The sequence below is a fragment of the Nanorana parkeri genome, unplaced genomic scaffold (genome assembly GCF_000935625.1).
Source record: "Nanorana parkeri isolate BGI_ZX_2015 unplaced genomic scaffold, ASM93562v1 scaffold1447, whole genome shotgun sequence".
NCBI lineage: Eukaryota > Metazoa > Chordata > Amphibia > Anura > Dicroglossidae > Nanorana > Nanorana parkeri.
The window spans coordinates 59,255-75,748 of record NW_017307715.1 but is presented as its reverse complement, the minus strand read 5'-3'; the positions used below and the strand labels follow the sequence as shown (position 1 = coordinate 75,748).

General features: G+C 38.2%; 1 protein-coding gene across 1 annotated transcript in view; it reads left to right on the top strand.

Moving 5' to 3' along the window:
• The window catches only part of LOC108798310 (sodium leak channel non-selective protein), a gene marked incomplete at its 3' end in the record, with an annotated part of 337,938 nt that overhangs the window by 262,744 nt on the left and 58,700 nt on the right, over positions 1-16,494 (top strand). The window contains exons 17-18 of the mRNA XM_018570048.1: positions 1,236-1,372; positions 8,926-9,067. Of these exons, the coding sequence (XP_018425550.1) occupies positions 1,236-1,372; positions 8,926-9,067 (279 nt within the window). The remainder of the gene's footprint in view (positions 1-1,235; positions 1,373-8,925; positions 9,068-16,494) is intronic.

The following is a 16,494-nucleotide window of genomic DNA, read 5'->3' as shown; positions in this document are numbered from 1 at the left end:
GAAATTGTAGGTACATTGGTGGAAAACTGGCTGCATGAATGAATCCAGAGGGTAGTAATAAATGGTTAATTTTCTAATTGAGTAAAAGTTGTGAGTGGGGTGCCCAAGGGTTTGGTCTTGGGACTGATTCTGTTTATCTTATTCATAAACGACATAGAGATTGGAATAAATAGTTCCTTTGTTTGTGGATGATACCAAACTGTGCGGGGCAGTAAATTCTCAAGAAGATATAAATTCCCTTCAAAAAGACGTAGATAAAATTGAGGCGTGGGCTGCAAGATGGCAAATGCGATTTAATATTAAAAAATGCAAGGTTATGCGCATGGGAGCCAGGAATGGGTGTGCAAACTACTCCCTGGGGAAGAAGGACATGGAAAAAGACCTGGGGTCCTCATAGATCGCAGATTAAGCAATAGTATGCAATGCCAAGCAGCGCCAAGCAAAGCAAGCAATATACTATCCTGCATTAAAAGGGGGATCTTATTGAGGGATAAAAACATAGGGGGTTATTTAGTGAATAACTGACCCGAAGTGAAGGGAGCCGAACCCTGTTCGGCTATTCACTTCAGCCCGGTATGGCTGAAAACAGCCATATATCAGTTGCCTTTGGCTCCCTTCACTTCACTTCGGTTCAGCCGAACAGCTTGGCTGAACTGAAGTGAAGGACATGTTTGCCTCAGTCAAAATTTGGATCAGCTGAGGTGAGCGTTCAGCAGTTCATTCACTGCTGTTTGCCCCTATTCTCATAGGGGCCGAACAGCAGTGAGTGTGTGCTTGTTCATGCAGCCTTCTTAGAAATTTGATAGATATACAGTATCCCAGGGGGCTGCTGAAGCAGCGACATATCATTCTCTACTAGGCAAGATAAGGGTTAGGGTAGAGTAAAAAAAAAGATTATATATTTTTTTTTAAAGGTAAATAAAAATGGTAAATAGTGGAAAGGGAGAGTTGCAGTGATTTCGCCCTGCATTGGTGCAATTTCTTTAAATTGGGTCCAGTGTATTCAAATAACACTGAATTTTTTTAGACTTAGACTGCACATATGAGTTTATTACAAATAATATTGCTTTAAATAGGGTTTTATGCTTGCACAGTGAACATATGGAATGTAAATGATCTATACCATGATCTCTTTCCTCGTTGACACATAAATAGTATAGCTTTGCTGCCACCTTCTGTTTACTATGATCAGTGCTCCAATGTGTGTGTTTTTTTTTCCTTTTGCTTTTTTTCAGCTGAAACAAAGTGAAGCAAATGCTGATACAAAGGAAAAATTGCCACTGCGTCTACGTATCTTTGAAAAATTCCCCAACAGGCCACAGATGGTGAAGATCTCTAAACTTCCTTCTGATTTCACTGTACCAAAAATAAGGTAATTGATCATTTCATTTTCATGCATTACCCCGAGTGAGTGTCTCATTCAGACTCTCGAATCCAATGCAGAAGCATTTATACATGTAAAATAAAATTTGCCATAAGCAAGGTTTAATTCTTTCTTCCAGTTTTTTATAAGCTAGCAGTGCATCTATTTAAAATCCATTTGTGGACTATGGTAGCATTTTCCAACCTTTTTTCACTCAAGGCACCTTTTGAAAGTATCCAAATCTCGAGGGACCCCAGTCTAAAATGTAAAAAAAATGTAAATTTAAAAAATCTTGTGCAGTCTTGCACCCCTCCCTCCCCCCAGTAAAACCAAACTCTTATTCTAGGAAGAGGTCTGATATAAATTTTAAGGGGGAACAACCCCAGGCGAAAAACAAAGTAAATGATGAGTTAACATCAGAATCCCTCCCTTTTATATTGAAGCCCCCCTTCACATCAGAAGCCCCCTTTACATCAGAGCCTCCATTTCAAATCAGAGCTCCGCTTTCATATCAGAAGGTACCCTTTACATCAGGAGCCCCTTTCACATCAGAGCCCCCTTCACAAAAAATCAAAGGCACCCCTGACAAAGCCAGAAGGCACCCGGTTTGAGAAAGACTGGACTAAGGTACTGGCAGTGCATTAATCGTGGTTGCAGACAGGTTAGCACTAGTGTGTTTATAATCAATATCTGTACAGTGGATAGAGTTGTTTGGGAATACTAGACCCTCCCCAAATAAATTACAAATTCAGTAGTTCTCTAAAAACTCTCAGCGCTATTACATTGTCTACCTGCAACAGGGATGGACCAGCTTACTATATTCAGGGTGCTGGGGAGGGGGGTAAGTTGACTATCAACACATTTGCTGCCACAGATGTAAGTGCTACATCCATGGTAGCAGGGAGCTGTAAAACAGACTCCTGGCTTCTATAATACCAGACGGGATTTTGTTTACACCCCCTCAGCTGACTGATGGCTTTCAGGTAGAAGTGAAAATGCCATTTCCCCCACCCAACTACCCCAACCATAGTTCCTGGGCTTCAATGACTCTCCTGCAGAGGCCCAGGGCAGGTGTGCATTTTAACATGTAAGCAAAAAATGCAAAAATTACTCTTCAAAAGGGTTAAAGGAAAACTACTGTGTATCTTTGGTGAGTAAATATTTGAAATGATGGTTACCTTAAATTAATTTATGTATGACTCCCACATGCCTCATTCTTGAATTTCTATAATTTTTTCGTATTAAATATTGACATGTGTAGCCACTAGAGAGGATCTCTGGTTCGTTGCAGTCAATTATTTTCCCTACTCAAACTATATGTAAACCATAACAATGAACATTTTCTTTTCCTCACCTTTGGCCTGTTAAAATACAGAAGATCTGTACTAAGAATTATTTAAATAAGTGTGTTTTACAATACTGAAGATAACACAAGAATACTGCAAACGGCTTCTGTGCTAAATTGACTATAAAGCTTGTATTGTCATAGCTGTAGACTCATAAGGCTATAAAGACAAAGGTATGTCAAATTATTATAGGTCTCATAAAGATGTAGGGTGTCAGATTCAATGGCAGACAAACTGAATTTCAATAAGAGGGGTGATGTTGCACAGAGTGTATGTAAGTGCCCTGTGTCTTCTATGGTTTTTAAAGCCCAATTCTACATTTCTGACAAATCCCATATTTGTAAACTAAGCCAAAGAGCTCATCACCTTTGTAAACAGCATGTATTACCTCTATTGTTCCTGTATAGTTTTATAAACTACAGGCTGTGCCTGCAGGTGATCCCAAGAGTTCTCACTTTACATTCTCTTTGCATTACCTCTTACAGGTATTAGAAGAGTACTGTATTCACTTAGATACACCATGTAATCAGTGTATATGGCTCTCTAAGCAAGTATAAATAAACATTTCCCTAGGGTAGAAAGGGCCTGTTTAGATTATTGGATTGGTCCATTAAGACGAGGTCTAGGCTCCAGTTTCTGCTATGCTAACCTTTTAACAGCTATTGATAATGTAAATCTTGTGTATGTGCACAGGTGTTAGATTGTCCACAACACCCGGCTTGTATGCAGAAAATTAACCGGGATGTACACTGCACAGCACAGGTGTCCTGCAGTATACAGTATCCTGCAGAAAAAGAAAAACTGTGAGGAGCATTGGGCATTTTTTTATGTAGTATGTCTCCTTTGTCAAAAAACTCCAGTTCTTTGCAATTTTTCACAGTGGAACTTTAATTCAACTAACATGTAATGCATTTGGATGGGCTGGCAACACATGGACAAAAAAAAACCATACCTGCATTTTTTTCCAGACATGGTGTACCACAGTTCAGTACCAGGCAAAACAGGTTAATTTCCTCTGTACGTTGGGATGCCATTGGAAATGAATGGCATCTCAAGGCAGTAATGCATGTAATCCCGATGCTTAGGTGTGAAGCCACCCAACATTTTTTAAAACAAAAGTGAGATGAACTCCAACTGGCAGAGGCAAGTAGGTTTGGGTAGACTTTGGTAGACTTTTAACCTTGGCTAATAGTGTTTGCTAGATTTGCACCTACATATAGACTGCTATCAGAATGATCATTGCTACTTATTTAAAACCAGTTACCAGAACTAAATCTGCATTTCTCCCAGCTATAAGGTTTAAGAGGACAGTATTATAACATTTAACGGGACTCCCATATTCACATCCCAGGATATCTATAGCTTATTATAATTTACTATACTGTGATAAAAACATAATTGCGTAAACACAGTCATTCAGTAAATATCTGTAGTAACACACTTTTTCTGAAGTGGATGAAAACCCTCAAATAGCACCAATATCTTATTAAAATAGGATTTTATTTGGGTCTAATTCTTTGAATCACTGGTAAGAAATCTTTTTCAGTAATTTCACATCTTGAATTGTTGCGCTAATTAATTTAAGTGACCCATGAATCATAAAAGGGGTCATGTATGATGTAACAGTTCATTATTTTTCATAAGACAAGTCAATTAGGGATCAGGAACTCCTACTTATTTTGCACATGACTTGCTGCAGTAGCCAGAATCTATAGTCATCACCCACACACTAATGTAGCATATTTAACCCTCTCCCACATAACACTGACTATTGGCCTGTGAGACGCTATCATCAATGCCAGCCTACGGTAATAAATGCAGTTGAGAGAACATTTTATCCGAACCAAATATGACCATATTGTGAAGGAGAATATTGAATACAATGCTGTTTTTATTTGCTTTACCTATGTTATCAAGAGTTTGCAGTTATCTGTGTAGCACAGCATATAGATTATGTTTTTAAATAATTGAAATACTTGCTTCACTGTGCTTTACTTTTGGTTGAAGTGCATCTCTGGGCTAAGATTCTAATTGATATCAGTGTTTTCTGTATAATAATAGAAAAACTAAGTGCCTCTGAAATCTTGATCTGCTTCAGTTTTTCTTATAAAACAACAAAGCAGCTGATTTTTTTTAAGTGCAGTGATTTCTCACTTTTTAATGCAACTTAAATGCCAAGCGCTATTAATCTTAAACAAAATTTACATCTTTGTGAAGGCGTTATTATTACAATTTACATTTATGTATGTGAAAAAGGGCTGCACTTGTATAGAATGTAAGTATACCTTCCAGCTTACTGAGATGGTAAAGAGGGGAAATATACCAGAGCAGCATGCAAAGTTCATGATTGTAGTTAAATGAATGCGACTGTTGCTGTATAGGCTTGGTTTACTAGTTGTGCCTTTTGTTCTTATTTAGTTTTCAAATAACACAATACTCCTCCCAGTTTGCTTCTACTAATGCCATGTTGCAAGACACTGCTTTCATGTTTTAAGAGCCATGTAGAGAAACTGACATGTTACAGCAGACTTTCAGAAACTGCCAATGTGTTATGACAGACTGCCAGCATCTTTAATAAGACTGATAGAGATCAGTGGCTTGTAGCAATTAACTTTAGGTGCAGGGTTTAATGAACAGCCAAACAAAATAGTCTGTTCACCAAGGTCAATAAGGGTCGAGTATGGATTTTAAGCGGAACCCCCACATTGGATCTTTTTTGAGTGGGGTTCCCCCTTAAAATCCATACCAGACTCTCATCAAAAATAAGGGTCTGGTGTGAATTGTGGGGTGGGAACCCTATGTCATTTTGTTTAGTGGGGCTCCCCTTAAAATCTGTACCAGATCCTTATTAAGGATAAGGGTCTGGAGTGGATTTTAAAGGGGAACCCCATGTAATTTTTTGATGTGGTTCCCCTTAAAATGGAAGTGAAGTATAGGGTGGGGGAGAGAGCCCTCTACTGCTATCAGTCACAAAGTGGTAGTATGCATAGCTGCATTCCTCCCTCGCCAGCACTTCCATCTTTATTTGGGTTTTTGTTTGTCTTCTGATTCATTAGTCTACAGGAAAAACAAATCCAAGCAGCAAGAAGCTTTTATGGTAGAAGAGACACACAGGGGTTGATTTACTAACCTTATAAACACACCACGAACATGTATACACCTCTGTAGTGTGTTCCCTCCCAGCATGATCTATGGGTGGAATCTAAACACCTTTGTAGTGTGTACACACCCAGCAGGTGTGTTGTGCAAAGCCCTGCATGAATTGCAAGGTGTTGTTGTGTAAATTAGCTCTATGTTGTGTTGCTTGCGTTGATGAATGCAGGAATGTAAATGCATGAGCTAACCATTTTTGTCTAAACTGTGAAGCAGCATTATATATGCATCATGTGCATGATTTTTCCATACATGGCATTAGTGGAAATATGATTTTAGAGACTTTTTGGTTGATAAATAAGTTTTGCTGTGTGAAAATCACACGCACCTGGTGCGTGCGTGTGTTTAGGTTAGTAAATCACCCCCACAGAGTCTCTTCTGTCATAGAAAGCCTGCCAGTCAGCAATTTTTAGGTGTACTTTCACTTTATAATCCATACCAGACCCTCATCAAGGAACCCCACACAGTTTTAAAAAAATGCAGGCGGCAATTTTTTTTTTTCTTTCTGTCAGTTTTACTGTGGTACAATGTATTATACTGATGCACTACTTTACAGGCAGGTTTAAAGCAACATTAAAAATGCACAATTAAAAAATTGTGCATTTTTAATGTTGCCCTTTAGGCATTATTAATAGAACTGCTCCCTGCTGAATTGTATTTTTTTTAAAGCAAGTATTTTGATACAGATTAAAAATTAGATACACTATATAAATTAAAAAGCACTAGCTACAGCGCATATACCAAAAATGTTTATGTCCAACTTGGTCCTACTCTTCTTGCCTCCCATTCTTTCTATTAGTCCTTTAGTGCGATAGCTAGCTTCATGAACAAATAGGGAGACTCAGGGGATTGGAAGGGGTCGGGTTGTGCTAGACCTTTTACATGAAATGACTAGATCTGCATATGATTTCAGGTGTTAAAATCATATGCAGATCTAGTCATTTCATGTAAAAAGTGAATCTCTGACACTGATTTCGACATGCATTTTCCCATTGCATGTGCAGTTTGTATAATGTTATATTGTTGTTATAAAAACTATGGCCAAAGTATTTTTGTAAACTAACTGCTAAATTGTTTGTTTGTTTGTTTGTTTGTTTATTGTTGTTGTAACTGCTTGTTTGAAAATATTTTTATGTTAACAAATACATGAAATTGTTTGCAAGCTTTGTGTTCTCTGTTATACTGAGTAGTTCTTAAAAATGATTGTTAATAGTATTGTAATTTTACCAAGAAAAAGTCTAATTCATAAATTAAAGAAAACTAGAATGCATCACATTGCTTTAGGGCAGTATTGTGGCAGAATCACTATGCATAGATTGCAGTGGTGTAGGGAAGTTCCAGTCTGCACGGTTTAATCAGTTCATACCAGTTTGCCCTGATTAAGTTGATTACACATCAAGGATGCTGCATATTTTAAAGTATTTTCTTCAACCTTGTGCTTTTATGGGTCAGCAGAGACGCAGGCTTTTCTTCGATTTATTGCTGATAGATCACTACAGGTCAGCCCAAAGTATGGAGTAGTTCCAATTACCAGACATAGCATGGATCAACAATTCTTCATATAAAGTATTTCAGTAACAGCATGTATGGTTTTAATTGTAATGTGCACATTAAAAAAAGCAGAAAAAATATAAACTCAATTTCTAAAACTCCCATTTACCTCACGCAGTGCACATTTGGACCACTTGTTAATTTTTCTCTTTAAGAGACACCTTAAAGCCCAAGTGAGCTTCCAGCTTATATCAGCTAAAGGGCCTATTCACACTTTACATTACACGTTAACATGGGTTGCATTAAGGCAGCCCAATCATAATGAACAGGCTGTCAACACACCACAACATGCACATGACCTTTTTTTGTAAAGAAGCACACCACAATGCAGAATATATATATAAATATAGATTATATAAAGCGTTGGATGCAGTGGCGTAAAGCATGCCTCAACTGGACTCTAGAGAAGTGGAGACGTGTTCTCTGGAGTGACGAATCATGCTTCTCTGTCTGGCAATCCAATGGACTTGTCTGGGTTTGGCGGTTGCCAGGAGAATGGTACTTGCCTGACTGCATTGTGCCAAGAGCAAAGTTTGGTGGAGGGGGGATTATGGTGTAGGGTTGTTTTTCAGGGGTTGGGCTTAGCCCCTTAATTCCAGTGAAGGGAACTCTTAAGGTATCAGCATACCAAGACATTTTGGACAATTTCATGCTCACAACTTTGTGGGAACAGTTTGGGGATAGCACTCCTTTCTGTTCCAACATGACTGCGCACCAGTGCACAAAGCAAGGTCCATAAAGACATGGAAGAGCGGGTTTGGGGTGGAGGAACTTGACTGGCCTGCACAGAGTCCTGACATCAACCCGATAGAGCACGTTTGGGATGAATTAGAGCGGAGACTGCGAGCCAGGCCTTCTCGTCCAACATCAGTACCTGACCTCACAAATGCGCTTCTGGAAGAATGGTCAAACATTCCCATAGTTAGACACACCCCTAAACCTTGTGGACAGCTTTCCCAGAAGAGTTGAAGCTTTTATAGCTCCAAAGGGTTGGCCAACTCAATATTGAACCTTACAGGCTAAGAAAGACTAGGTTGCCATTAAGGTTTATGTGCATGTAAAGGCAGGCGTCCCAATACTTTTGGCAATATAGTGTGTGTATATATTCGACATTCCCCCGCTGAGTTAGATGTATGATTCCACAATCACCAAAGCCCATATTCCTTGCTAATTAGAGAGTTAGAAGGTGGCATGTCAGACCTCTGCAGAGAGACCACTGCTTCACACAGAGATCAAAGGTCCTTCTTTGCAGCTTGCTGGCAAAGAATAGACTTTTCTACTCTTGCTACTAGCTTTCTAAAAAAAAAAAAAAAAATTTTTTTAAAAATTAACTGTAAGACTTTGCATATAATTTGCATTTGTTTCGATAATATTATAATAGCCTCCACTCTCTTTATTCACCCTGTATGTTCTACTCTCTAAAAACACTTGCCAAATGTGAGTGAGAAAACAACACAAACATCCTTAATAATATTTTACAATATTTCCTTTTTTTCTCTTTATACTTATCAGGGAAAGCTTCATGAAGCAATTCATTGACCGGCAACAACAGGATACTAGCTGCTTACTGAGAAGACTTCCCTCAGCTTCATCCTCTTCTTGTGATCATTCTAAACGATCTGGAATTGAAGAAAATAAGTACATTGACCAGAAGGTAAACTATGTTTTTTTATATGTCATTTTTACTTTGTTCATTGCGGCAAACTACTTTCATTTGTAATACGTTTATGGACTCAGCTGTTCACAACTTTCTACTATTCATTTCTTTAACTGTTTAGTATATCTTTTATGCTTGTATCACCTTTTTCAAAGCTTTTACTTTATCTTTGAGTTCTTATTATTGCCTTTTCTATTGTATTTGGATATTGCACTTAACTGTTCTCTGGATGCATAAAAAAAACTATCTTGATACAAAGACTGTGATAAAAAAGCACAAGTTGCCTTCAGAAAAATAATTTGGTGCTTGCAAAGCGCGGGATGTTTTGCAGCATACACATCAGTAAATTAAAGTCTGCAGTCTGCCATAGATGAGCAACTACAGAGCCATATTAAGACCAAATAGGGTCCTAGGCAGGATGAAAACTTTGGGCCCTCAGACTTCCATTTCCAAGTATAATTTCCTAATGATGGTATTCAAGTCACTCTTGGAAACAATGGGCAGACAAGATTTTTGCATGTTGTCACTGGTTTCTTGATATAAAAAAACAACATATGACTCCTGTGCTCTTATGACAGATTATATCATTTAAAATGAGACTCCCAACTTTTTGTGAATTTTTAGCGACAAATGCAGTCAGATATTATACAGTTTTGCTTTTAAAATTCTCATCACCAATGTCATGGCACACCACATACCACAAACATCTGCACTACATACACTGTGCTTTATATCATATTCCTCAAATGGCTGTGCTGTGTGCACCATATTGTACATTCATGCCATTAGGCAATTTTTTGGAGATTCATATTCATCCTGTTCAATGAATGGGCACTGAAAATTGTAAGAAAGCGACATAAGGCAGAAGGGGGTCAGAAGTGTCTTTTAACAGATTAGTTCATGATCATAAAATACCACAGCTTCTGAAACAAAGAGCTTTATACTGTACTGTGTCTCCATTGTGAAAAAATCATAATGTTAACTTCCCCTGCTGCTGGGAGCCAACAAGAGTGTAATAGCTCTGGTGATCTGAGCTCCCATTACAATAAGGTGCATGGGGACTCCCATTACAATAAGGTGCATAGAGAATAATGCCCAGTGTACCTAGCACCTGACTTCATGTCCGAAGCATGTGCGGAACTATATTGGGAATTGCATATGCCAGAACTTATTAACACTGCATCACCTAGGAAGGTGGGTCAGTGAATAATATGATTTATCTATACTGGAGAAACAGTGTGCTGTAGAGAGTTGTTCTGCAGAGGCAGGGGATGACACTTCGAATTAATGTGTGACAATCCAGTGAAGAGATGTAAGATTACAAGAGTCCCCCCTCTCAAAAAAAAATGTATATGTTTTACCTGAAGGGGTCCTTATCTGACAGTGTAAGAAGCTTCTCCTTAAACCTCCATGGTAATCAGTATTTCTGGATGACATGAGTTCTTAAAAAATCCTCCTTCCAGACCACTGGCTAATCATTATCTCTGCTGGTAAAAAGTCCTGGGAATACATTCTGAACTTAAACATCATGTATGTAACATGTATGTATATGTTTTATTAGGACACATGAAATGTTTTTGATAGAATGCATATTTCTGGTACCGGAAAATACCAGAAACAAGTGCAATTAAGTTTGCCATACAGTGAGAATTTTTTCCAGCAAGTGAAGTCATTGAATATAATTTAGCTTGGCTGAACCACCATCCTTAGGACAAGCAATAACTTACTTCTGGAGCTATTATCCATTGATCTTCTGCTGTGCATTTTTTCCAGCACTCTCACTCATCAAAGCATGCCTCATCTTACTCCCTAAACTTTACTCTCTAATGATTTCCACAGCAAGCCCCGCTCAGAGGCAGGATAGGACAACCCCCTGATGCCAGATAGGAAGCTCACACAACTTCCATGCAGTAATTTTATCACCTAGCCTGCACAACTGTCTCCTTCACAATAAACTTGTTATAATCTAATGTGAAACAGAGCTGAACCTTGCTCCTGAGATTGTTTAGTTCTCTTGGACTATACTATTCTGCTATCTTGATGCTGGCTTGAGTACTACTGTGCATGATGAGGACTAGCACAATGGCAACCAGCATGTAAATGAAAAAGAAAACATATATACACCACTAAAGCATTAGTAGTCTGCACTGGAAGCTGGGCCCCTCCCAAGCCAGTTGGGGCCTAGGGACCTTCCTAGATTGCCCAGTGGCTAATCCAGCTTTAAGAAAATTTCCCAGTGAGAGTGTCGGGTGTGAAACCTCTTCATCTATTGCCATTGAATTTTCTGTAACCACCAAAGACCCTAATCTGCAACACAACTGACAAGTGACGCACAATACACATAGTGGAAAAGGGAAGGATTAGCTTAATTTTAATGATCCTAATCTCTTTTCTACTATGTAAATGCTATGTGTCACAAGTACAGAAAGAAAATAAACTTCTCTGAATATATACTAAATACCAATGAAAAATACTAGATTTAAAAATATATACATCCATTAAAAGTGATACATTTAGTAGAACCAAAATACTTGAAAAAAACTTTTGCTTTTCCTATGCAGGGCAAAACAAAAAGGCTCACTTTAATGATTGTACTTACAGCAGCTTTTACTTACACTTGTTTACTCTATTGCTGCTCTAAATTGCATTGTGTTGGAGCTTCCACAGGACTTTCCCTACATACATGGGGCATCGCTAGGTGTCTAAGGGCCAACCACCAAGCACCAGCCCTGCCTCATGGTAGGAAAGAGTGAGTCGCATGTTCCTCATACCCAGAAGTACTGAGTTTTTTTTCTTTGCTCCGTGAGTCTAAACAGAGCTGTTGGGGGGAAAAAAGGAAAGGGAGCATAAAGTTCTAAGGGGCTGTCATTAAAATGAATCTGCATGGGCACAGGTTCATGTTAAAGTCCCAGCAGACTTTAGTTATAAGTTTGTTTATATAAAAAAAAAGACTAAGAGACTTATTTATTAAATGTTCAAATTCATATGAAGCATTTTATATGACATTTTGATTCTGAGATTTTCGTTTATTTATAAAGTTGCATTTTCCTCATTTATTTCTTCTTATTTCCACAAAGGTAAAAATTAATCAGCAAAATCAATTTTATTTAATTATTTTCTAAAGACTTTCCATCATTTTTTTGCCAAACATTTTGTTAAAATTAGTGTCTCCTCAAGTAACCCATTATTTTAAGTACAGCAAAGCTGGAGAACAACTTTTCTTATGGAGTATTAAGCAAGTAATAATAAACTGCCAATTGTTATACTTTATTTAGCCAATCTGTCTATACCTCTCACAATTTTTGCAAGCTTTATTTCAGCATTATTTCTTAAACTTTTATGGCCTGTTAGCAAGCCTTGACAGCAAAATAAAAACACAATTATTTTAGTTTATGAATAGCATATACAATATATAATAGTATGGGAATTGCCAGGACTTCAGTTATTTCAGTTACTGCTGGTATTGTAGAAATATTATTTCTGTACTCACCAGACTTTATGTCCACTACACTTAAAGATAAATCTTTTCTAAATGTGTCTGGCTAAGCCCTCTTAAAGTACGCCTGTCATGAGAGAAGAACCGTGTCTGGCTTTGATACATTTGAACTGAAAACAAACATGAAGTAAATAAGTGTCAGAAAAGTGTCAAAATGTCATAACTTTTTTCAGGTCAGTTAGGTTCTATTCACACGTAGCGTTTTCCGTGTGTTTTTTCTCATGGAAAACCGTGCAGAATGAAACCGCGCAAACTTTAACATACATGCAGATTTCACATGTTTGCAACTATTACTAAAGCCAGAACACGCTGAATCCTCCATAAAATCACACTTGTACTATTTTGCGGGCCACACGGTTTCGTACTACGCAGCTGCCGCACAAGTCTGAACAATGCACATTGCAATGCATTTGTGTTTTATGTTTAGAGCAGTTCCGTGCGTATTCGTATGGCCGAACACACGCGGAAAACCACTCATGTGAGAATACAGCCTTACTCAGAAAGCAATGTAGTCAAAGCATCGCCATGAAAGTCAAGAAACTAACATTCTTAAAAGTAGGGCAACAACAATAGCCTACATAATACTCTTATGGCAGGTGAACATTAAAATGGAACTCCTGGTTGGCTACCAAAATAAATAGGATAATATTAAAGGTGGAAAGCTCCTTTAAGGAAAATTCCCTACACTGGGGAATTTTTGAACATTATTTATGGTTCTTATGTGTAATGTAGCTGAATCCTACTTGGTATTCTCTCTCCCCCTGAAGCACCGATTCATATTATTGCAACAAATATAATTATTGCATACTTTTTTTTTAAACCTAAAAATGCAGAGAAAATTCAAGGCTTGTATTATACAAGATAAATGGCCATAAGTGGCATTACATAGCTAAATCATGATGCATACTGAAAATAGAAAAATTTTCTATAGCCATGCCTAATCCCAATGGATTAGGTTACTTGCCATCCTTTCAGAATCTTTATTCATTCATAGTCCTTGTAACGTGTAAATGAAAATGTATTATGTTGTAACTCAGAAGAAGATTACTCATCGTGTAAAGCAATTTGATAAGGAAGAAGTGTGTGGGAAGGATATGAAAAGGGTATTGTCAGTAAAATTCTGGGAACATACTTCAAGGATAGAAATAATAATAACTTTGAAAGGCACTTACGAAACGGGGATATTTATTGCATATCCCTGACAATACAAAATTGCAAATGAAAGACACCATGAATGTATTTCTTAATTGAAAAGCAACGCTAAGATGTGGGGCATGAATTAAAATAAAGGTACCATTTCTTCTCATAAGTTGGCTTACGTAATATACCCAGAATACCCAAGCCTCTAAATATAGCAAGAGCACAAAACATGCAATGACAAGTTAACAACATGCTCCTATCATTTTTATGTGTATTATAAATATCTGTAAAAGATTAGTACTGACATATAGTAGACCTTAGTGATCCTGTCTTTGTGCTAACTAGTTTTTTAGCTGTGATTCTGAAATACAATCAGCCAAAATTCTTTCTTCAGTTACAGCATTTTGAGACTATTTTGCATGGACATAGTAAATCTAGGACACTCATATTTTACTCTATCGGTAAGCAACCTGCACCAATATTTTTGCATAGGACTGCTTCTTAAAGAATAACTCTACTTTTAGTACAGTTGTTTTTTTAAATTGTCCCCTCCACCTTCATCAACCCCAAGCCTTACACCTATTCTCTCTTCTCCCAAATATTCACTATGGGTCTGCTGGTAGCGGCAATCTGCTGCTCCAAATGTTTCTATGCCAAGATCTGTGGAAGAATCTATATTAATTCCTATCGAGAGGTAGTCTGTTATGCATCCGAACAGTGGATGCCCTCTCTATAGGAATATAGATTTATCTGTACATGACGAGCCTGGCTGGGAGACTTCTGAAATGGCAGCTGTGCAGCTCCCAGCAAGCCACAGAGCAAAGATTTTGGAGAAGCAGTAAAAAGTAAGTATAAAACTTGGGGTGTGGAGGGGGTGGTTGAGGGGCTCTGTAAAAGATAACTGTACTAAATGTACAGTTACCATTAAGTATTTTCACAGTTCATTATTTCCATGTGAAAAGAAGTGATACTGCACCCAGGCATGAGCTATATTTTATGAAAAATATGGCTGTAGATTGATTGCTAATAAGAGGCATGTTATACACTGTCCATAGTGCTGAGGGCTCCAGATAGATGAGTTTATTATTTAAAAAACAAAACAAAAATGGTATCCTAAATGATGTTCATAGCATTGGCAGCATAAGGAAGATTTGTTTAATTGTTTTATTTTACTATTGAAATAAATAAATAAAAACATTATATGATGAGCACAGTCCTGCTAGCAGGAGTGCTGTAATTAGCAATCCTAGACCAGTCACCTCTGCAGATTTCCAGGTGCACTTAAGCTTTTCCATGACTATTAGGATGCTAAGGTGTGAAGTAGGGGGAGCCTGGGACCGCTATTTATTTACCTAGCTTCAATTCAGAACCCCAATGCAGGACAATTTGCACAATTGATTAGCTGGTGAAGATTTATTCTGATGCTATCTATGAACATCATCAGCTGAAATCATCTGGATTGGTAAAAAGTTGTCTCCTGACTCTAGGCAGCTTAATTTTTACAAAATAATTGAAAAGAATACCCAAGTAACTATAACATCTACAATAAATAAAAGAGAATACTATATATCAATAGTCTATACACAGGAATGAATTCCCTGTGCAGGGCCGGTGACAGGACAGTGCTCAAGCCAGAAAGGGGGCCCCGGTCAGGAGCACAGCAAGGGGGCCCACATCAGGAGCACAAAGCGATATGGAAAGCTGAGTGAGCAGGGACAACTGGGGATCTGAGGATGATTTCACACCCTGACATAGCCCTACTCTGAAAGATTCTACAGCTACTTTTTATTATGTCACAAGCTCTCTTCTCTTATACTTTTTGTAGGCGTTTTTAATCTATTTATTTATTTATGTAAACCTATCATTTGAGAAGTTATGTGAGCTGAAGTTGCTGACCTAGCAACATACATGAGGTAGATTTAAAGGAAACATGTCATGAAAATAACATGGAGGCTGTCTTTTAACATGGAGGCTGAGGTCTCATTCTGAAAATTCTAGTTGTCTGTTTATTATTCTAACTCAGAGACTTCAATGCTTTCTGAGACACTAACCTTTAACAAGTATGCAGATCTAGAACGTTAGAGGAAAGTCAGAAATCCTTATCTACAGTCATTTTCAAAGCTAGAGGTTCAAGGAATGGATTAATTTCTGTTTAGCTAAAAACACACATAATGTTGTCTTCATTAACACCGAATAAGATAACCAATGTGGATTTTGCTATTTTAGGATTTTTATTAATATAAATTTTAAAGCTGTACTCCAGTCAGCACAAAAAAAATGCTATATAGTGCCCCCCTCCCCCTGCGCACAGCAAGGGACACTTGCTTGTTTTGTCTAGCGTGTAAGAAAGACCAGGAATACTAATTCCATGCTCTCATGGGCTAATGTCCCACTATATAACTGGTCCTCCAAAGTAATTTCTCTGTGCCGATCAGCTGGTCACGGCCTCTCTATGTCAACATGTACATGCAGAACCAGGTGTCCTGGATTATATGTGATTACATCGAGAACCTGCCCACATATGAGGAGCAGAGAAGAACAGAGGAGAGAGGAGGACAAACAGGGATATCCCTATAATAAGGACATTACCTCAGGCAGCATCACATTGGAGGAGGCAGGTGTGGGGGGTAGGAGTGGGGCGGCCACAGTTTCCCAGGTTGCTAACAGCCCTTAGCAACCTGTGACGCTCTGGCTGGCGTCCTGCTGAGCTCCTGGCAACCGGCAACCAGTGACATCAGTGAGCTGACTGCTGACAGCACAGCTCAGGCAATTTACTGATATCCCCCCC